General features: G+C 32.2%; 1 protein-coding gene across 2 annotated transcripts; it reads right to left on the reverse strand.

Moving 5' to 3' along the window:
• Nucleotides 1–773: 773 nt before the first annotated feature.
• LOC105343976 (aromatic-L-amino-acid decarboxylase) lies at nt 774–23,841 on the reverse strand. 2 transcript variants are annotated; one of them, XM_011451518.4, is made up of 16 exons: nt 23,201–23,841; nt 20,515–20,751; nt 16,532–16,740; nt 14,017–14,130; nt 13,843–13,894; nt 13,471–13,535; nt 8,445–8,579; nt 7,186–7,296; nt 7,048–7,080; nt 6,677–6,838; nt 6,440–6,507; nt 6,216–6,286; nt 3,993–4,012; nt 3,724–3,822; nt 2,218–2,319; nt 774–2,124 (listed from the first exon to the last, which is right to left on the reverse strand). In XM_011451518.4, exons 2-16 carry the CDS (start codon nt 20,585–20,587, stop codon nt 1,654–1,656), a joined length of 1,785 nt encoding a protein of 594 aa, XP_011449820.2. In that variant the 5' UTR covers nt 20,588–20,751; nt 23,201–23,841; the 3' UTR covers nt 774–1,653. The 2 variants fall into 2 exon arrangements, with proteins under 2 accessions (XP_011449820.2, XP_034339302.2); XM_034483411.2 differs by lacking the exons at nt 20,515–20,751; nt 23,201–23,841 and adding an exon at nt 19,043–20,128.

Here is a 23,841-nt window from a genome sequence, read left to right on the forward strand (position 1 = left end):
TTTTAAGGTAAAAATAGAAAAGATTCTTCAGCGAAAATTTTCAAAGAGTATTCTTCCAACTGAGATAATCTTCAAATTGTTCATTAAGCCAAACACAAAAGGTCAAAACCCTAATTTCAAAGACTAAACAAGGTACAAATGATAATTTTATAGATCAATGAAATGACGCTGCAATTCTTAGCAGTCTCATATGAATACATCTTTCTGGCTAGATTAAAGCGGCACCGTTGATTTTCTTCGATCGAACCTCTTGTTGTTTTTTATTCAAATAAAAACATAAGACCCAGGATCCACACAACTCACCTGAGCAACAAGGCCAACTGACTAAGAGACTTCCTACACACTGCGCACTGATTTCAAGGTATTTTAGGATTAATTTAATGGGATTTGTCATTAATGTAAAAAAAAAACCACAACCACCCCAACCTTGCCGATAACCCATTGCAATACGGTATACATTGAAATTTGTGATGTGTTATGAAGTACATTGACACAGAGCTACGTTTTTAAAAATGTATTGTTATAGCAATTTAAATCTACATATATGGTAGGTTATTTTCAGTTGTAGAAATGTTATGGCTGTGGAGATTGTTTTGGTAAGAATGACACGTTCTCTTGAAATAAAGGTAGATAAACTCAAAATGCACACAGTTATGCAATATTATTTTCTCCAATTCAATAATAAAAATTCATTTGTTTATAGAGAGTTCATATTTCAAACCCAAATAGCTTCATGAAATCAAATGCAAAATAAATAAGAATAAAAACAACAGTATCAACGCACAAGTACTTTATTTATAATTCTTCACATTGATTTGACTTTCTACAAATGGTCATTATCTTCTACCAAACCTTTCCTTTTTTCTACACATAAACTCGGAGACTACACATGTAATAAGATCTAAAAATACGAAGCTACAACCCATGAGGACTAATAAAACCACATAATGAGATACTAACTCGTTGTAACAAGATACTAACTTGTCGTAAGTTAATTGTTTTTACCTTTTTAGCATTGAGCCTATTCAGCTTTTCTAAATATCAAATTGTAATTCTAATATTTTTAAACAATCCCCATTGAAATGGATTTGGTCACTATTGATCCTCTCTATTTTTTCTTTTGTAAAGAGTTCTGTGAAACATCTACTCACTTTGTTGCTTAATGCCAACTTGTTAGTTCATTTGATTACAACAATTTTAATCATTTCACATGTTAGTACTTATCATTATACATATAAATATATAGCTTTAAATTTCAGTAATTGTTTTAAAGTGGAATTCATAATAATGTGGATTTTATAAATAATACCCCTTTTTAAAAGGTACACACATGTGTCAGAGATTTAAACTTCCAAACCGCTAAAATAAGCCAAAACTAGCATCCAGCTAAAACCTTATACGGTATACACATGTATTATGAATGACTTTTTTTTTCTCAAACTCAAACAATTTCTTTTTAATGATTACATGCACGCATTTATAAGATTAATTTTCACTGAAAAATATTGTAACTTTATGATAACACTATGATAAAGTAACTGGAATTCCGACAGTCGACACGTGGAAATGGTATAAAAACAACAAAAATAGTATGCTTTTTGCTAACTCTAAAATTGTTTTTTTTTTATAATAATAAATCGTTTTAACAACAAATTACTTGTCATAATCTAGCTCTGTAGAGTTCTCAGAGGGTGTGCTTCTAGTCCTCTTTTTATCCACACAAAGAGCCTTCAGAACCTTAGTGTTGTAACACTTTGGATCAGAAACCATGCGCATAAACAAACTTCGTCGCAGGCGTGCACGATGCAGGTTGCTTTTTTGTTGATCAAAAATGATTTCGTCATCAAAATCTGGGAATACGTCATCGATATCGGGGTTTTTCTGGTCACCATCGCCAACCTTTTCAGTACATATGCCATTCTCAATATTTTCTCTTTCCATCAATAAAGAACTAGCCTCATTCGATACAATTTTCCATGCAAACTCGACATCCTCATCCCTGGCATTTTGTGAACAAATGGCAAATCGTATGACGTATATTTCACTGAGAAGCGCGGGCACCATGTGCAATTTCCCTGATTCATTAATCATGTGTAGAAGTTTTGCTGTTAAAGAGTTTGGTCCCTAGAGCGAAGAACATTTTCTTGATGATAAAATTTTTGTTATTTTTAAGATTAATACAAACAATTAACATAGTTATCAAATACCATTTCTTACCTTTAATCGGAAACATACGAGACCCATTGTAACCTTTCCAAGGATTTCAAATCGGGCATCATTCTTTACGTAAGTCTCAAAAAGTCGCGCCAACTTGATGTGCTAATCAATAAAAAGAGTCAGTACTTGAATATGTTGGTGGTGGTGGTGGGGGGGGGGGGGGGCTATTACAGTTTCAATTGCTCATACATATAGCATTTTTAAAAAAAAAGTTACTGTGGTTTCATCAATATTCGATGAATACCAATTTTCGCGGATTTCGTTATTACATTGGTCCACGAAATTAAGTGTTCACTGAAGTGCAATTTCTATTGAAATTTTGTATTGATAGGGTCATTGGCCACGTATCCTTGAAATTGTGATTTTCACTTTGTCCACAAAAATTGATACCCTTGAATATTAATGAAACCACTGTGACAGCATACCATTTTACGAATATAAACGTGCAAAATCTTTTTAAAGGATAAAACTACAGATGTATTTAAAGTAAATAGGACATAATTATTGTGCTATACAAACAGAAAAATCATAAGCATCACGATGATCGTCCAGCTAGTTTAGAGCACCGATTGCTTTGGTTGATGATTCAACACAAACTTTACTTATCGATAACAGATTAAAAGAAAACGTTGAACAAATGCAAATTATATATTTTATCACTGATCAGCATCAACACGCTTGACAGCTAAATTTCGTTAAAATTAGTGAATGCCAAAATCCTTAAACTAACAGATTCGCCTCAACATCGTGTTTAAAAATCTTTAAGAGCGAAATTTATTGTTTTATTTTGAAAATATTCAAGAACACTTCTCGGTAACGTTTGCCTTATATAATCACACATCATTTACATTCATCGTGATAACACTTATAACTACTACACTGCCTAATTTTTTTTCACAAAAATCCGCAAATTTACAGCGTTTGTTTTTTATTGTAAATTTTCTACTGGGTAATTTTGCTATGTAAAAGTACGACGAATAAAATTGGTAGTTCATCTAGATAACGCCTATCGTAAAAAATAGAGTCCGTGCTGTTTGCCCATTGTAAAAAGTCATCAAAACGTCACATTCAAAGTATCCAAGTATCGCCTTGCCTAGGGAAATAGTTACTGTCTCGGGTGACAACAGACTTTCTATTGTTCTCATGGCAGTACAGTCTAATGTTTTGTTAGATAATGATAATTTTTTCATAGCGTTTACTTCTTTCAAGGCACTTGAAACATCTTCCTGGGGAGTGTGCACTCTATTAACATACAAACGGAAAACACGTAGTTTTTAGGGTAGACCTGTTTGGAGCTAGAGGTTGTAAAAAAAAAAATGCCATGACGTTTGCCCTTTTTATTGGTGTTAGCTGATAAGATAGGTGACAATATATCCTCCAAATATGTTGTCACACATAAAAAATCTAACTGATTTTAAAAAAATTGTTTTTCCTCTATATTGTTATATAGTGAAAAACAATTACCGGTTTGTTACCTTTTATCATACTCGATGCAATGTTTTATACCTGATGTATTTGATCTTGAAGTCCTTCTATTCCGTATGTTCGTAAAACAAACCAAATCTTCAGAGCTCGAAATCGTCTGCTTAGAGGAATTCCCCAGTGCTTAACGACACAGAATAAAAAAGAATTGTCCCAAATTGTACAATCTAATTATATAATTAAATAATATAATCTTTTAAAAGAAACAATTTATATATGTATCATTTAATAACTTTAAAAAATTTATAAGTAACAATTTTGAAATATTTATAGTAAGTTTGGGGAAAACTTACCCGTAGATCCACAGTTTTGTCTAGAGTCAATAAAAAAATTGATGTAAAAATATATTTTAATTGACCTTAAATTATATCAGCATACTATAATCTTGTTTTGTCGGAAGAAAAAAATCTGATTTCCTACCTTGAATAATACTGCCACATTTATAATGGATAAAGTTTTCATTTGATATCTAAAGATTTTAATTTTTTTTTGAAATTGATTAAAATTTAAGACTATAATTATGTCCCAAGTTATCGTTTTCTTCACTTTTTTATCAACTTTAAAGGAAAATACATATAACTGTCAAAAAATTCAATTACATCTATTTTGAAATATATGGAACGAAAAAAATCCAAGATTTCTCTATAAATATGTATTCTCTATTCACTCAAAGAAATTCATTGAAACAAGACAGATTTCTTATGTAAATTCACGGGGAAAATCTGACTTCTTTTTCCATCCGTATATTACCCAGAACACCTTCATCATTTGGGCAGACCTTTGATTTTAAACTGTATATTGAAACCTGACAAGCAAGAGGGGAGTTTCAAATGAGAAGTTTTGAAATGTTCAAAATTCTATTTAATAGACACTGTTTGAACTCTGTTGTATTTATACAACTACTATCGAAAAATTTATGAAAATGCACTGCATTAATAATTTTAGACGGAGTTTAATCAAATTTTGCATGGTAACTCATACTTTTGATATAATTTTTGATAAGATCTTTTTTCTAAAGCCTTTTTAGTTTACCTGAGCTGGAAGCTCAAGTGAGCTTTTCTGATCACTTTTTGTCCGTCCGTCCGTCTGTCTGTAAACATTTTACATTTGCGGTTCTTCTCCTGAACCCCTAGGCCCATTTCAATCAAACAAAGCACAAAGCATCACTGGGTAAAGGGGGATTCAAGTTTGTTAAGTAAAGGACCACACCCTATTTTAAGAGGAAATAATTAGGATTTTTTGATAATTTGGTGATATTTTTCAAAAGTCTTCTCAAAAAACATTCGGCCAGAAAAGCTGAAACTTTTGTGAAAAAGCATCCTCAGATAGTGTAGATTCGTGTTTGTTCAAATCATGGTTCCCGAGGGTAAGGATAGGAGTATATAGAGTTAATCTTGAAAAATCTTCTTCTCAAAAACTATGCAAACATTTTGATTTATTGATGATTCTTTAAAATTGTTTAGACTTTGGCCCCTGGCCAAATCTTGGGCTTCACAATTTTGATGTAGGTGTATATTCTATTTGATTTAGATCTTCTTGAGAACTGTAATGTTCAATATGTGAAATGACTATACTGTGACAAAAAAAGAGGATCAATGATAAACAGAATATCCAGAAAAAAATATATTTTTTTTTAAATACAGGATCTGTCAGACTACATTGTCCATATATTTTTGTATATGATTCAGTAAAGTTGATATTATGATGTGTATTGTTGCTAAGGTGAGCATTGTGGCCCATAGGCCTCTTGTTATTAAAATAACGTAATAAGTCTTTCAATTAAAAAATTCTTTGCAGGAAAAGTTTAAACATTAATAATTTAATTCTAGTTGTAACGCGGGATTTGATTGGATAGAAAAATTTAGTTAAATTTGTATAACCTGGTTTGCACGTCACAAGACAAGTCACAATGCACCAACGTCCAAAACGTACTAATCTGCTTGACGTTACGTTTGAATTTTGAACAGATTAATATCATTTTTAAAAGTAAAACGGACTCAATTTGTACAGCAAATTACGGAAAATATAATTTTAAGGAATGAACTCAATGTTTACCCAAGTCATACTCGTATAACCTGGGTTGGAGCAAATTACGCTTTTCTATATTATAAAGCGTAAATTGCCCCAACCCAGGTTATACGAGTATAACATGGGTAAACATTGAGTTTATTCCCTAAATAGTTTTGTGTGCAAATCATATCAAGTTTAAAACATTTTTGGTATAACGCTAAGGAATATATTTTGTTAATATTTTTTATTTATATTTTAGAATACAGAACAGTTAATTTAAATGAATAACTTGATTTAAACAACTACCGGTCGATAATGAATTTGTCTCTTTAAAATATATATTCAGATATTATAAATTTGAACATGGTTTATGCAGTAATCCTTGTTATCATAACACCTCATAATTAATTTCCGGAATACAATTTTAGTAAGGAAAATGTTGCTAGTCCTATATTTAAAATTCTATAAATAAATATAACAGAAGCCAAAACAATAAACCAACTGACCATCGTGTTTATGCTGCAAATAAAGTGGATCGACTGTCATTGACGAAGTCAACAAGTTCTTGTCACTGATCCTGGAAGGTTGAAATAGTCATATACAATGTACATATTTTATTTTCAGAGATCATGATTCATAAAATCGTGAAATATTTACTTTGTAATGCATTTTATGTTTAGTAAGTTAAACATGAGAATTTTGACGATTCAGGGGAGTATTTAATACTCACCATAATAAAGAACAATCGAAGTTGACTAACAGCCATTTATTAGGATTGAAGTTGATTGACGTAACATTCTGTAATTTGAAATACAGAAACAAAAACTATCAATTTTCAGATAACAGTCTATACATTTATATTTTTTCGATTTCTTTCTGTTTTATTTCACCTGAAGCAAATAATAATAGAACGTTCTTCTTCACAGGAAACTGTTTAATTTTTTTATATCATTTTTTTTTAAATTACCTGTATTCCATTAATGAGGAATCTGAACTCCGGACAAATGAGAGCGTTGCCTGCGTAAGCCGCGTCCAGATGCAACCAAACATTTTCCCGGGAACAGACCTCACTCAACTCCGCAACATTGTCAAAGGAACAGCATGCCGTGGTGCCGAGAGTACCACAGACCTAGACAGGCAAATGTTCTTTACTTGAATTTTACGAACTGCTCATTAAAATATCTTGGGAAAATGATGAAAAGTGTAATTGTTTATAGTACAATTTAGGAAATTCAGCTGTTGGCTAAGCTTATTATAAGAAAATACTAGTGTCAGAGGATTGATGCAACCATAAGTACTACCTATTTTGTTTTTATTTTTATGTTTATCCATACTTACAAAGAATGGAATCAGTCCGAGCTTACGGTCTTCCTGAAAAAGATGAAAAGATTTATTTTTGGCTTTTCAAAATTCAAATCTTATAATTTTTTCGATATTGTTTTTGACTTTTGCCAAATACTTATAACAGGTAACTGCCTCTATTGCACGTTCCAGAACATGTCCTCTCAAAGAGTAATTTACATCCACGTCCAGCTGTCTCATTTTGACAAACCCCAGCATTCCAGCTTTCTCTACACAAGAATGAGCCTTGAAAATATAACGCACTAGCATCAATGCACATACATGTATGATTACAAGTTAAAATAAATTTTGATATTTATTCAATCAACCTCTTAAGATTTTTAAATCTCTTAATTGGTTTAATATATTCTTTAAATATTGATGTTTTTTTTCATTTAATAATAATAGTTATGATATCAGTTGCAACTTGTTGAAAGCTGAGTCAGAGAAAAGTTCCAATTTCTTAATGTGGACATCATATTACCTTAAACATGATGAACTTATATATAATCAAAGTACTGAAGTACTGTCGGGAGTTGATTTAATTGATTATTATCAATTTTAAAATCAACGACATGTTTTGCAAATTATTATAATATGAATTCTCGAACTTTTCCGACAAGAATTTCGAGAAAATCCCATATGAATCATGTTGTGTAATATCTAAAGATAGAAATTAATTCCATCAAACTGTGTATCAGTAATCGAAATGTTTCTAAAAATTGTACACGTCTAGATCCAAGCAATATTGAACTCTAGTCTCGTTCAACCATATGTTCGGCTGTCTCCGTTAATCTCCGACTACCAAGAGAGACTCTCTGCTTGTTGGAGATTTATGGAGACAATTAACTGAGCGTCTGGTTGAACGAGACTATATTGAGCTCTCGCGTAGGAATATATACAACTGCAAAAAACAACTGAATTGTTCGTACTATACAAAATCTGACTATTTTCAAGGTATTTATAGATACTTTTCTTTTGAAAAACAATAGTACAGCATACAGTACACCGAATTTATCTATTATTTTCAGGATCTACGTCTTGTCACCGGTGATGATTTGTGCTTAGGTCCAAACACTGTTTCACTTTCGGTTTGCCAGAGTAACCGCATAGGAGAGTTGATTAAAGTCAACTCCCAAAAATCCAATTTTCTTATTCACTTAACTTCGCAAAAAATGAAATCACTCTTAACAAAAATATGAATATTTACTCAGAGGTCCTTGATTGTGTTTTTGGTTCAGTTTTTTAAAAGTGTCATAGATTCGGCCTTGGTATATAAACATTTTTTTTTGCTCAAGACGTTTAATTATTTTGTTCTCACGCTGTTACAATTAAGGCAAAAAATGAGCCATATTAAATTGAGACGCCTTTCACAAGATGAAATAAACAATTACCAGCTTTGATGAATAGGCGACGAGTTTGGATAGAAGCACGCCGTCTTCGATGTACGGCAATCGTTTCTTGAGTTCTTTCATGGCTTTGTGTCTAGCAGCTAACAGCATAACGAAAACACACTCACTAGCCGAACCCTATAAAAATGAAAATTTATTTTATAACGTGAAGTTTAGTTTTACGTTGTATAAAGTATAAAAATAAATTGATAGCAGTTACTTTGCTTTTTGTATCAATCTTATAATATTATCATCGGCTTCCAATTCTTATTACAGATGAATGTATCACATCCCAACTGTGTATCTTAAACAGTTAACGTCAATAATCGGTGTCTTTTTTTCGGGGGGGGGGGGGGGTAGAGCACTTGTGCTTGTTTATTTAGCTGAATAAAAATCAAAATGTACGATGCATGACGTTTCCCACTTTGTCTTCTTACACGATAATTAGAATTTTGGTAAAATATTTCAGGAGTAGATAAAACAAGAGACCAAGGGGCCACATCGCTCACCTGAGCAACAATTGCCTTAATTCTGATCAAATTAGCATTACAGTATCAAAATATCTTGACAACTCAGTACAGTAGATCTAAAAAAAAAATCTTCCAATTTTTATCCACCTTTTTTGGGGTATATACCATGCCCCTTTTGTTGTTGTACCTGTAAGAAGATTTTTCTTTATTCCTATATACCCCCCCCCCCCATTTCGTGGCCCCACTTTTCTCTAGGGAATCATGGTTCCATCAAACTTAAATCTGCATAACCTGTGCTTTCACACTAAGTACTGAGTTCTGGACCGAAAACTTTCCCAGAATATTTTTAAAGATTTTCTCTATATATTCCTGTGTAAAAAATTAAACCGCCATCACGACCCCGCCCTACCACTAGGGACTGTGATTTTGCAAACTTGAATTTACACTACCCGAGGATGCCTCTACACAAATTTAAGCTTTTCTGGCCAAATAGTCTTTAAAGGTCATATGAAACGATATCTTGACCATATTGAGTTATTTACGGGAATGAGTTCATTAGTGCCTATTTAATAAGACTGACATTGTTTTTTGAATATTTTATGCAAAATGTGAGCGCCACAGTCGATCAAAATCACTTAGTCGGGAATAGGAACATTGACTTACGCGGCTTACCTCCCTTGCTTATGACGTCAGTAAGACCCAATGGCCTTATGAAGCTATGTTCTGAATACAAATATCCATGTCATTTTGCAGCATTTTAAAAGAAAAAAAATACTATTTTAAATAAAAACTTATATAATTATACAATAATCAACCACTGCAGTATTTTTTCTCTCAAGAAATGAAATCGTGTGCGTTTATATTTGATAGCGTGAACCTATTCAGTTTAGAGACGTCGCGGAGAATGAATGATTTTCTTCACAGATCTTAATGCAAGTACAATATAATTTTAATATATGCATGTATATATGTTTTATTTCAATCTTTTAAATGAAATTGTCAAATTCAAAAATAACTGATCGTTTTTCCCCATTTTCACGTTCATGCAATTTATTAATAATTTTTTTAACAAATTATACATGTAGGCCTCGTGGTGTCATTCGCTTCACGGTTATACTGTTTGTTTCGATTTCAAATTCACAAATATGTTACCATTTAATTATTTTTAGTAAGAAAAATTTCTTCAAATGTATGTTTTGATTTTGAAACGTGTACTTGTATGTGCGGTGTTTTGATTTTACAACATGTACATACATATGCGGTGTTTACTCACAGATCCCTTCTATCTCACTTTCTTCCGCAATTTTTTCTTTCGTTCTTTTATTATCATTGATGCTTGTTCTTAATAAAATCTGTTGATTATCTTTACATTCGTTCACAACTGTTTTTATCAAACAACCGATTTATTTCACCCTTAATCCTTAAATGCCATATTTCCGCGATCTAATTTAATAAAACGTTAATACACGTGTACACAAAGTATTTTCTAAAGCCTGATATTGCTACATTTATATATCAATAAGTCAGAAATTAATATTATTTTGAAATAAAATTTAAGAATTATTTTGCGGTATTTTACAGCAGCTTTTAAATACAAACTATGTACACAATGCCTCAAACATTTTCATTGGCCTGCCTTATACTTTTTTATGTGACAAAATTAATCAAACGAATTAAAATGCTTTAATTCCCTTTAAATGTAGCTCAATCATTATCCGTATCGAAGAAGAAAATGATGTTTCTATTTCAAAAGGATCAGGATAATTCATCAATCAGCTGTTAATGTTTGGAGCATTTCTTTCGTTAAATTTTCAATGCAGTCTGGGATCTTCATCATGATTTTACTCTGGTGAGAAGCTGATATTAGATTTATTCATTAACGAAACTATAAGTCATCTGTATTACGAAATAAAATGATCTCATTTGAAAAGAAAGACACGTTCCTATATGCAAAAATTACTAAAATCAAATCGATAAACTACTGTAAAATTACACTAGTTTGATGCATTGTTTACATCAGTGGGTCGATGTGACGTCATAAATCCACAAAATCAAGAACGATAAGCGGGGAAGAATTTTTTCAGGTGCTGAGTTTTCACGGTTATTTCTCAGTAATGCAAAGCAAAAAAATCTCACTTCACGTATTTTAACATTTGTTTATACCAAGCTTTATATTTATGAAAGAAAATCATAGTGTTAAAATCGTTTGATATGACCTTTAAAAATAAGATTTTTAAAGATTTTCTCTATATATTCCTATGTAAAAATTCATCCCTCATTGTGGCCTCACCCTACCCCTGGACTATTATTTAAACAAACTTGAAGCTATATATACGATCTGGGGATGCTTCCACTCAAATTTGGGCTTTCCTGGCCTAATAGTTTTGAGAAGAAGATTTTTAAAGATTTTCTCTAAATATTGCTATGTAAAACTTGATCCCCCAATTGTGACCCCACCCTACCCGCGTGGAAACCATGATTTTAACAAAATTGAATCTACACTACCTGAGGATGCTTCCACTCAAATTTGAGCTTTCCTGCCATAATAGTTTTTGAGAAGATGATTTTAAAAGATTTTCTGTATATATTCCTATGTAAAACTTGATCCCCCCATTGTGGCCCCACCCTACCCCCAAGGACTATGATTTGAATAAACTTGAATCTACACTACCTGAGGATGCTTCCATTTTAATTTGACCTTTTCTGGTCTAATAGTTTTTTTAAGAAGATGATTTTTAAAGATTTTCTGTGTATATTCCTATGTAAAACTTGATCCACCCATTGTGGCCCCACCCTACCCCCAAGGACTATGATTTGAACAAACTTGAATCTACACTACCTGAGGATGCTTCCATTTTAATTTGACCTTTTCTGGTCTAATAGTTTTTGAGAAGAAGATTTTTAAACATTTTTTCTATATATTCCTATGTAAAACTTGATCCCTATATTCTGTCCCCACTCTACCCCCGGGGACCATAATTTGAACAATATTGAATCTACACTACCTGAGGATGCTTCCATTTTAATTTGAGCTTTTCTGGCCTAATAGTTTTTGAGAAGATGATTTTTAAAGATTTTCTCTATATATTCCTATGTAAAACATGATCCCCCAATTATGACCCCACACTACCCCCGGGGACCATGATTTGAACAAACTTGAATCTACACTACCTGAGGATGCTTCTATTTTAATTTGAGCTTTCCTGGCTTAATAGTTTTTGAGAAGATGATTTTTAAAGATTATCTATTTATATTCCTATGTAAAACTTGATTCCCCCATTGTGACCCCACCATACCACCAGGGACAATGATTTAAACAAACTTGAATCTACACTACCTGAGAATGCTTCCACTTTAATTTGAGCTTTTCTGTCCAAAAAGGTTTTGAGAAGAATTTTTTTAAAGATTTTCTCTTTATAATCCTATGTAAAACTTGATCCCCCAATTGGGGCCCCATCCTACCCCTGGGGACCATGATTTGAACAATATTGAATCTACACTACCTGAGGATGCTTCAATTTTAATTTCAGCTTTTTTGGCCTAATAGTTTTTGAGAAGATGATTTTTAAAGATTTTCTCTGTATATTCCTATGTAAAACATGATCCCCCAATTGTGGCCCCACACTACCCCCGGGGACCATGATTTGAACAAATTTGAATCTACACTACCTGAGGATGCTTTCATTTTAATTTGAGCTTTCCTGGCTTAATAGTTTTTGAGAAGAAGATTTTAAAAGATTTTCTCTATATATTCCTATGTAAAACTTGATTCCCCCATTGTGACCCCACCATACCACCAGGGACAATGATTTAAACAAACTTGAATCTACACTACCTGAGAATGCTTCCACTTTAATTTGAGCTTTTCTGTCCAAAAAGGTTTTGAGAAGAAGATTTTTAAAGATTTTCTCTATATATTCCTATTTAAAACTTGATCCCCAAATTGTGGCCCCACCCTACCCCCGGGGACCATGATTTAAACAAACTTGAATCTACACTATCTGAGGATGCTCCCATTTTAATTTGAGCTTTTCTGGCCTAATAGTTTTTTAAAAAGAAGATTTTTAAAGATTTTCACTATATATTCCTATGTTAAACTTGATCACCTAGTGGTGCTTTGTGCCAAATTTGGTTGAAACCTGCCCAGTAGTTCTTGAGAAAAAGATGAAAATGTGAAAAGTTTACAACAACGACGACAACGACAGACAACGGACAAATTGTGATCAGAAAAGCTCACTTGAGCGTTTGGCTCAGGTGAGCTAAAAAGCCATAGTTAAATTTTTGTTTTAAAGAAAATGGGATTTTTTTTTTTATGTAACCACACTTTTTTAACTACTTAAATAAACATAAATATTTGTCATTACTAAGCTCCCTTTCCATTTTTGAACTTATAACCTCTACCTAGAATTACACTGACCTGTACCTAGAATTACACTGACCTGTACCTAGAATTACACTGATCGTGTGTCTGAAGGTTTAGAAGTGTGACGCAACATACAGCAATATCAAATTGATGAAGATTTAGATGTTGATTGAGATTTGAAAAAATCAAAAAGTACCTGTATTACTCCTCCACCTGTCCCTTCTTCATGCAAAAACTGTTTCGGCAGACCGATCGTTTTTCCTACAATTGTTTTATGAATTTATAAATTTCATGTTTTTTGTTTTATTGTTAAATTCTCAATGTACCCATCAATCAACAAACACGTATATTTTAAATATAAGGGCTGATCATATTTTTGATTTAATTTTGATGGAACAACATTCCAAGAGAAAAGCGTATATATACAATCAATGTTAAGCGAATCAGATTGATATGAGATATCATTATTCTTTAAAATGTGATGCTCTTACGATCCTTAGAATAGTTTATTTTGAAACATATATGAATTTATACATTTTAGAAATTAAATATCTTTAAGTCTGAGTACCAATCCAGTCCAAAACGAGTGTTTCCAACTCTGTGCAGGCGGGGCTTGCTGCCTGCAAAATGGAAACATGTATCATGTTCAAATGTGTTACTTTCAGGTGTTCATATAATGGGAAATCAAAAGGCTAAATTAGTAAATGGAATACAAACGAATTACATGCTAAATAGGTCCTACCCATGAGAAGCCTACGCAGCCAATGGCGTTCGAAAGCATGTCACCAAGGATGGAGGGATAGGAGTTACCCGCGGGAAAATAGGCGTGGAAATTCGGGTGTTGCCAATGGGTGATCTGACAGATATTTCAACAAGTAATATTTCTATCACATAAATAATGTTTATATTGTTTTTTGATTTCAATTTTTAAAAAAAGTGAGTACATATATATATATATATATAGAGAGAGAGAGAGAGAGAGAGAGAGAGAGAGAGTAAACAAGGTCTGTACTATTTTATTAAAGCTGCTTGGTCCGATTTTATATCAAATTTTATGCACGCTTTTAAACGATGGCTATGCTTAGTATATGTATAATAATAGACATTGCAGTAGTTTTACCCGTCAATTATGCCAAATTTCAATGAAGAAAGATACGTACAAAATTTGCTAACAAAACAAACGACATTAAAAGGTACCGCATTATTTCGCCTCATGTTAAATTTCACCCCTGACGACGAGACGGGTATGGTTGTATTACGAATTTGACACCGCTTTAAATAAAGGTCGAAATGATCAGACAAATTACAAATAAACATGTGTAGGTTTTGTTCGCTAATATTTCTAAAGTCTGCTTTCTTTACAATCGATGCATAGCATACGGGTTGAAAAACCCCAATCATTCGGGGGACGAAACCAAGCGGTTTCCTTTTCTAAACATTCCCGTGATGCATTTTGGTTTGTTTTTTCGTTTGCCCAAAGAGAAATTTTTTTTATTTACTTTCAATATTTCTAACTTTGAAAGGAGACTGATTCTGCTGGTGTAAATAGGAGAAAGTCCATAACTTTCTAAGATAAATGATTTGTATGAAAAAAAATTTGATACTGTAATTACAAAAAAATCGGACCAAGCAGCTTTAATTGTATCGGTGTCAATTTTTACACCAAAAATACTTCTTACAGGAAATTTAGATAAAATGATTTAGGAGGAAATCCGTTTTTCTGGGTAGAGATCATGTCTGCTTTTGTAAGTTGGGCTGATTTTGAACAATAAAATGCATTTGTAGCAACCGTTAATGATACTACGCCATTTCATTATATAAATATCATTAAGCATTGCAATTGCAATGTCTTATGATATAAGATATTGCATTAACCGTTAACACCGCCATCAGTTAATGTTGTATCGCTGCTAAAATGTTAGAAATGTATCATTAGGCGTCACAAATGTACAGCAGCCCTTACGCTTAATGAAACAATCAAATATATACACTATATAACCGCTAATGATACTACAAACTTTATCATTAAGCGTTGCAGTCGCACCTTTTAATGATACAAAATTGTAAGACGTTTATGAAATTTTCTTAAAATTGCTAAGCATTAGTAACATATTATTGTACATGTAGCTATTGCTATTTTCCTTTGTATATTTACTATCAGTAAATTATACACACCTCTTCATCGTTTTAAACCAATACATTGATTTGAGTTATTAACGTATAAAACATTCACATATTTTTTACATTGTCAATTAATATTTTAGAGCATCCAAGATTGTTTGAAACAGGTTAATGAAATTCGGAATGAAAAGGGAATAACTCTCTTTTGAAGAATTTTTTTTTCATCGGGATGCTGTTAAATCTGACATCGATGGGGAAAATATATAAATGTTGTACCTTTAATACTTTTGATATTATGTTTTTTGAATTATGTTTGTAACTATATATTCATTTTTCTTTGTTCATTTTCCAATATTTACATTCAGTGTATATTTTCCCTAATCTCTGCACTGGAAATCTGCGACGAATACACTTTGATAATTCATGCCCCATGTGCACAAACATAAACGTCTCCACGTGTTTTCTGTTCTTTTTTTGTAAGAATAAATGAAACGTTTAATCTTACAATAACAATTTGATATGTACTTTTGAAAAATAATCATGAAATCATATCTACTCCTTAACAAAAAGGATTATTCTCTACAAAGTTGCTGGCACTATATTTTTACTTACGGAAGCGAGATAAATAGCATGTTAATGTGGCTGTTCCACGTATGTTTCATATCCCTGACAAAGGGCGTATATAATGATTTTGCAGCGACAAAACACACACATTTCATAAAAATAAACATCATTATGAATATAAATATAAGCATTGAATGATTATTTTTGGATGTCGTCGGTCCTATGACACACCAAACGGTGCAAACAAATTATCATACGTAGCTAACGCGCGGTATTCAATTTGTTTGCACCGCTTGGTGTGTAATGACCGACGCCATCCAAAAAATGAGAATTCAATGCTTGAATAAACTACACGTTTTAAGCGAACACAACATGATAAGGTTATATATTTGAGATACTGCCTTCTTTGATAGAAATATGTGACGTGTTTTTTTAAACAAACGATTTATCCGAAATAATTGTATTTTGGCATTGAGATTTAAGCAACAATAACAGTTTTTATTTATTTAAATATCTTTAGCAATGTTTTAACCCAAAGGCATACATTAACTTTATTTTGTTGCTGTACTCACACCCGGCATAATTGCTCTCTCGACATCATTCATGATGTCCTCAAACTTATCCCCTGTCCTCGGAGGCTTTCCAGGGAGTCGGTTTCTCAGATATCCTGGATCTACTTCTGCGGTGACCCTTCGCTCTGCGATTGTGTCCATGTAGTTAGCTATAAAGTCCACCATTTCCTTTCCTCTTTTGCGGAATTCCACAGAGTCCATTGCGTTTGCTAATTAGTGCGTTTTGATGAAATAAAGACATTTTATTTAATTTGATAAATTTTCACGGTTGTTTGTATAATTTTTTGGTAGGTTTCTCACGCTCTATTAAATGAAACCTTCCGGCTAGCCCACTAAACATAGGTTACGTAATTTTTGACGCAAAAGATTAAAAATTACTGGATGTGCTTTGATTAGAAACATTATGTTTACAATGTTAGGTTGAAATTGAATAACAGTATAGATCATATAGTGAACATTTTAAGAATCTCCATCATTTTAAAGTTAATTTTTGCTACATAAAATTCGTAACATTTGTGTCTTTATTGATCATAATGAAAGTCGCCATGGTTGTCTTTATTTATTATGATTGCTAGTGAAGAATAGGCGGTCCAAACCTATGTAAGCGACGAATTGCTTTGTTATAAATTCTGTGCATAACATGATATCCAATAAGATCATCAATGCCTGGAAAGTGCTTTACTTCTATACTTCTTGGTTTGAACTTTATGGTATATGAATTTATCCGTTTAAAAGTGCAGAAGACTTTTGACGTTCATAGTTACTGTATATATTTGCTCTTACTACAGTTAATAATTCGTGTGCATGTAAGTTGCAATGACAAATGGAACGAAAAACTCCAACGGAATTTCAAAGGATAACCAGTAAAAATTCATACACTTACCTGTACAACAGATTGTGAGGACTGAGTAGGAAAAACATGATGTCATATTTATTTACACGATTATTATAACAATTTTTGTAGGTTTCTAGAGTCCTAAAGTTATTTTAAGTTCAAAGCTGTCGTGTTCTTTTTCCTGATATAGTCCAATTGAAATTTTAATACGAGCTCGTTGATGTAAAAAAAGATATTGATGAAACATGTGGGCATGTTCCTGAATAAGCACAAAGACTATATGCACAATAATGTGGGTGTTATGTGAAGATACAGCAATTCTAAACTGCGTGACCTAATATACCTAGCTATACCTATCTGCTTTAGTTTTATTTGACTCTTAAAAATATTCTCAAATATATGGATGAATTATTTACGTTCGCTTACAAGGGTTCGTATTTTTATTGCTGGGAGGAGGTGTCCGATGCCCATTTTTAGTAACTTTACTTTGTGAAGTTTATAAGTTTGAATTTCATACACCCCGACCCGACCGCCACCCCCCCCCCCCCCCCCCGCATTTAGATCCGCAAATGGATAATGTAACAGTAAGAAATTTTCAGACGATTTTCTATCTTAAATTTTGTTAACTATTTCTAGATCTGAATGAACCTTTTGTAGTTTATAATAAGCGGCGAATTATACCTTATCGAAATGAAATGACATATTGATAATAAAAATGTAACTAATTATTGTGCGACATTAATATATTATATTAAAGGGGTATGGTCACGATTTTGGTCAAATTTTATTTTTCTGTTTTTATTATTTACAATGCTTTAGGAATGTATTTCTAATGATCAAATGAAATTTGGGTGCCTGTCGATGAGTTTTAAGCAAGATACAGGGCTCACAATTCTTCGTCATGTAAACAAGGCTCGTGCCCTGTTTTTGTTTACATAGGTTCAATATACCATTAAAAATCTTTTTCAAGATGATTTGTCTATATTCTGATTCATTTTAAGTATAGATAAACAGTTCATAACGATTAACACATTCGTTTTACGTCTAAAACTGGAATTTTCACTTCAACGTTCAAAATGTAAACAAAAGCTTTGTTTACATAGCGAGGAATTGTAAGCTCTGTAACTTGCTTATAACTCAACAAATGACACTGAAATTTTGGTTGCCTATTATAAAATGCCTTACTGAAGCATTTTTAACATTAAAATCGAAAAAATAATTTTTGACCAAAATCGTGACCATGCCCCTTTAATGTTTAAAAAAATTATCTACGTTTATTTGATAAATGGGAACACTAGCAGTTGATGAGACTCAAATCAAAATCAATGAAAACATAGACGAGTAGTATGTAAAGTCTACGTATGTACCTTTAATTATGTTTAGATAAGCTTCTGTTGTTTGATCATCACTCTACTAATATTTTAAAAGTATTTCTAACATAGCATTTTAAGCACGATCCCCTTTTATTAACACAGTGTACAGCGCATAGAAACTACATGTATTTTTGCGCTATATAAGTCAATATGATAATTATATATATATATATATATATATATATATATATATATATATATATATATATATATATATATATATATATATATATATATATATATATATATATATATAATGATGTACATAAACATGTGTACATATCCACAATTGTCTACATTTACCTGCACTGGTAAACATTCTTGATATCGAAACAATTTCAATTGCACAGATACGACTCCTCTTCCTTGGCTTTAAAAATCCCCACCCTCTCCCACCCCACCCTGGAGTAACATGTTCATGAGTTCGATTTTGTATCTTATAACTAAGTGTACGGGTGTTTGAATTTATTTGTCGGAGAATTCCAATTCTAATTAACGTGACTATGGCTCACCGATACTTAAAATGGGTGATGATTTCAGGAACTTTTTTTTACGCATGCGTATAAACATATAATGTGTCACACAAAATCGACGCGAATATACAATCATGTAATGAATAATCGTCACTGGGCCGGTGGATCAAAATCCACATTAGTAACACATTCATTAAAATGTTATTGCTAATTTTCACATAAGATACGTCAAAACATCAGACCTATATCATTTTAAGTATTGTAGATTTAGACATTTGTATCCGTAGTTATTTTATTAGTCAGATTTCCTTTTAAAGGGTTTTAAAATTTGCTATTCTCCTCGCCTTTTTACCGATGAATACGATATCTTAAAACGCTTGCATGGGCAGATTTTTGTTCATTAATCATTTTTTGATTACATAATTATATCCTTTCACAAACGAGTGATCATAGACAATGACACAGGTAAACAGGTAAACTAACGAAGCCACTGCTCCAGACACACGTGTATCTGGGGGCCTTTATTGTAACTTATCCAATCACTTAAATTATGACCAAATTTACAATTCAACAATTTAAACCTTTTTTATGTGATCAAGTTTACTAATTATTTCGGAAGTAAATACGTTGGTCTTGATTTCTTATCTAATAAAGCGCAACTTTCTTTCGAGCGCTATGGTCAGCAATTAAACGCTTTAACTCCATATAGCTTTAATTGTTATACTGACAACGAATCATTATGAAATCTGAATAAACTTGAACATTGTGTCTTAGAGAGGTCTTACGATATGCCTTAAGATGGTCTAAGATGAAGTGAGTTTAAAAATAGTCCTTTATTTTTAGGATAAACGAGCGATAGACATATACAATTTTTTCAATCATGAAAAATGAATGCAACATTATTATCGAGTGATCAAGATTAGAAAAGTAATTTTAAGTCTTAACGCATTTTAAGATCTTTAAGGTAATTTGTAGAATTATATATTTATATAAAAAGTGAATAGGGGGGAAAAAAATCATTTTTTGATGTTTTACATCATGAAATCATATCAGATCAGAAATGATTGCATTTCATACTTAAAAAATTCAGACTGTTGGCCAAATTTTTACTCAAATTTTTAAAAATAATTTAAATACACAGTTCACATAATTTTTATATGTGTTCTTGTCTTTAATTCCAACGATATTATAAATGAAAATCTGGTCAATTTAATCTTAATAAAACATTCATGAAAAAAAGAAGGATTAACTGTTTTTTGTGCATATAAGATTTTCAATATCCTAAGGTTATCCTAATATTACCTTTTTTTGTCGTCCGTCCCCTGTCTTCTGTCGTCCCATTGAATTTTTTTCTTACTTTAACCATGTCTCCCATCCCACACTTCGATCCCGTCTTTAAAATTTTCTTCTAAATCCGGGCTGCCATTACAAGCCTGACTAAGCATTTGGGAGCGATGGTTGGTGTCTCAATGCGGAATGCACAAATTTAACAGACGGAAGGAGGCTGCCCGTGACATCAGCGCCAATATGTTCGATGGTCTATAAAAATTTTATTTGGTGTTGTTAATCAAGATTTCTGTCTTTAATTGCTGTCCAGATGCATGATAAATGTTGTCAGCACAGTAAATAGCACCTTTATTTAGCCTTGTGTATTGATGAGTCTAGTATTGTTTGCACACTTCTGGTATTATCGGTATCTGATTTCTTCAAAGGAATATTAGTCGTACCAAGTATATTTAACTTGTATGGTATGGCATAAAAATAGATTTCGAAATTATATCAATTGTTTGAGTTATATTGTGGAATAAAACATACTTTAACAAAGTTTCAGTAAAATAATATTTTGTTTGAATCTTTGATATAGATAAAAAACAAAACAAAACCGCTACAAAACTTTTTCAGATTTTTTCTCGATAACATTTTGTTTTACGGAGTTGTTACGTAATCTAACACATGTTTAGTTAACTTGACATTCTTAGTCACGCTCAGCTTTTCTGATTTGTCATGAACTTTACATTGACATTTTAAGAGTTCAAACGTTTAATTGTTCTAAGGTAGCAAGAGACAATTCCCGGTCAATATTTTTGTAAAATTGAGAGTTGCTGTACTTGAAGGGATATGAGTATTGCTAAAATTCATGAAATGATTTTTAAAAACTATTATTAGTTAGAGGGATATCCCTTGTTGAAATTGGTATTTAGGCCCCTAATGTTACAATGTAAGTACATGTACATGTGAAACAGAAGTCAAATGCGAAACATGCGGCTATGACTGTTGTTGACTTTATACAGTGAAATTGCAAGTTACAGATGGAAGGTAAACTAACGTGAAAAGTAGGTGTACTGTAAGCCAACTTTAATTCGTGTGCGAGAAATATTTGCGAGATTTTTTTTAGAGCGTCTTTGTCGCGAATATTTCTCGCCAAGAACTAGTCTTTACCGTATGGGTTTAAAAGGCATGGTCACGATTTTGGTCAAATTTTATTTCTCTGTTTTTATTATATACAATGCTTTATAAATGCGTTTCTAATGATCAAATGAATTTTGAGTGTCATTTGTTGAGTTATAAGCGAGTTACAGGGCTTATAATTCTTCGTCATGTAAACAAGGCACGTGTCCTGTTTTTGTTTACTTATATGACTCTGAAACGTGCTACTACACCTCTAAAACGAACCGTACCGTTCCGTGCAAGAAGCGAACCGTTCCGTTCACAAAGCGAACCGTACCGTTCACAAAGCGAACCGTACCGTTCCAAAAGCGTAACGAACCGAACCGTGCAACTGGTGTAGTAGCACGTTCAGGGTCTGTAGGTTCAATATCCCAGTAAAAATCTTTTTCAAACTGATTTCTCTATCTTATTCATTTTAAGCATGAATTAAGAGTTTCTAACGATTAACAATTTCCTTTTGTGTTTAAAACTAGACTTTTCACTTCAACATTCAAAATGAAAACAAAAGCTTTGTTTACATAACGAAGAATTGTAAGCTCTGTAACTCGCTTATAACTCAACAAATGACCTGAAATTTTGGTTTTTAAAATGCCTTACTGAAGCATTGCAAACATTTAAATCGAAAAAATAATTTTTGACCAAAATCGTGACCATGCCCCTTTAATATCAAAGGAGTGTGGAAAAAGCGAGGTCACGAAAAAGTCATCGGGAACCAGTTTATCTCCGATAAATCGCAAAATAACGTGATTGCGAGTAAAAGTTGGTTTAAAGTTTCTTGTTGTTTAATGATTTTATTGTCCAAAGTGTAATGCAGATATAAATAAAACACATAAATCATTGATATAAACTTCTGCTATTAAAACATACAAGTGCGTGTGCTTGTTCCATAATGATTTTAATAACAATTCTTTATAAAATCTGTTGAAAAAAAGTATAATGCTTTAGACTAGTATATCTAAAGGTTAGAAATATTTTGAATGTCAAACACATCATTTAGAGATATTACATGTATGTCATTATGGTCCTAATAGTTTATTGTCAATCATGTTATGTAAATATTTAAATAAAATTTTACATTTTTTTTTTTGCTTTTAGCATCATACTGTGAAAGGTTGGCTTATTACTAGACTGATCATAACTAAGCACCAGCTATAGTTTATAGTCAATCATGTCATATAATATGTATATAATGTAATGTGAAATGAAGCTTTATTATTGTATACTATCACAGAGTAAAAAAGATTGCACTCATGACCGATTTACCAGATGTTCTCATTTAAATAAAATTCTACATTAGTTTTTGCTTCGTGCATCATACTGTGAAGGTCGGCTTAGTAGTAAACTTATCATATCTGAGCACTGGTTTCATCACCAATTACATTTAATGTCGTCTGCATTTTGTTTGCTTATAATTTTAGAGATAAATTATTTAAGTGCAAATGCTTTCAGTGGCAGCTAGCTCTTTAAATACAATTTATTTTATGGTCTTTATTCTGTATACCACTGAAAAGCATTTATATGTAGTAAATACTGTATGTACCTGCTAAACAGAGAGTCGTCCCTAGACTTTGCCAAAGCTTTCATCAGTTGTGACCGCTTTGAAGGTACTAATACAGTCAAGTATTTGCTTTTCACAAACGTCCACGCTTTCTCTGATCCATACATAATGCCTGCATCAAAAATTCTGTCTTGTAATTCGGGATCAATTCTTAAAAAGTAAAACAAAAACATTTTGTTAAAATCCATTCAACTATCACCATTAGATCAAGAGCTTATTAAAAAAACCCAGGGTACATGTACATTCAGTTGTACATGTATCATCAATATTTGTTGGTTACCAATTATTGTGTATCTCGTTGCTGAGTTTCTCCACAAAATTAAATGTTTAATAAAGTGGTATTATCAATGATTTTTATTGTATTGATAGGATAATTATAGGCACTAATTGACATATCACCGCCATCTTGGATTTATTTCAAACTGTCACATCAGGGGGAAGTTAAGGCAGTAGATGCCAAATTCAAGAAGTGATTTTTATAAAGTACAGACTGGTGTAATGCACCGTTCTGGTTGAATCGGTTGTAAGCTTTGGTGTTGAAGGAACGAACGGAAGACAGATATGATTGCAGAATAATTGTATCGATGACTTTCAAGCAAAACTTTCACCTGATGTGACAGTTT

Source organism: Magallana gigas, chromosome 3, assembly GCF_963853765.1.
Source record: "Magallana gigas chromosome 3, xbMagGiga1.1, whole genome shotgun sequence".
Taxonomy (NCBI): Eukaryota; Metazoa; Mollusca; class Bivalvia; order Ostreida; family Ostreidae; genus Magallana; species Magallana gigas.

Excerpts from the sequence above, each read along its gene's own strand:
- LOC105343976 (XM_011451518.4), bottom strand. The coding sequence starts at position 20,587 with ATGGGAGACATGGTTAAAGTAAGAAAAAAATTCAATGGGACGACAGAA. Across the intron at positions 8,580-13,470 it reads CAGGTGGAGGAGTAATACAG|GGTTCGGCTAGTGAGTGTGT; the intron begins GTACTTTTTGAT and ends TCATTTTTATAG. Across the intron at positions 7,297-8,444 it reads TCGCCTATTCATCAAAGCTG|GCTCATTCTTGTGTAGAGAA; the intron begins GTAATTGTTTAT and ends TATATTTTCAAG.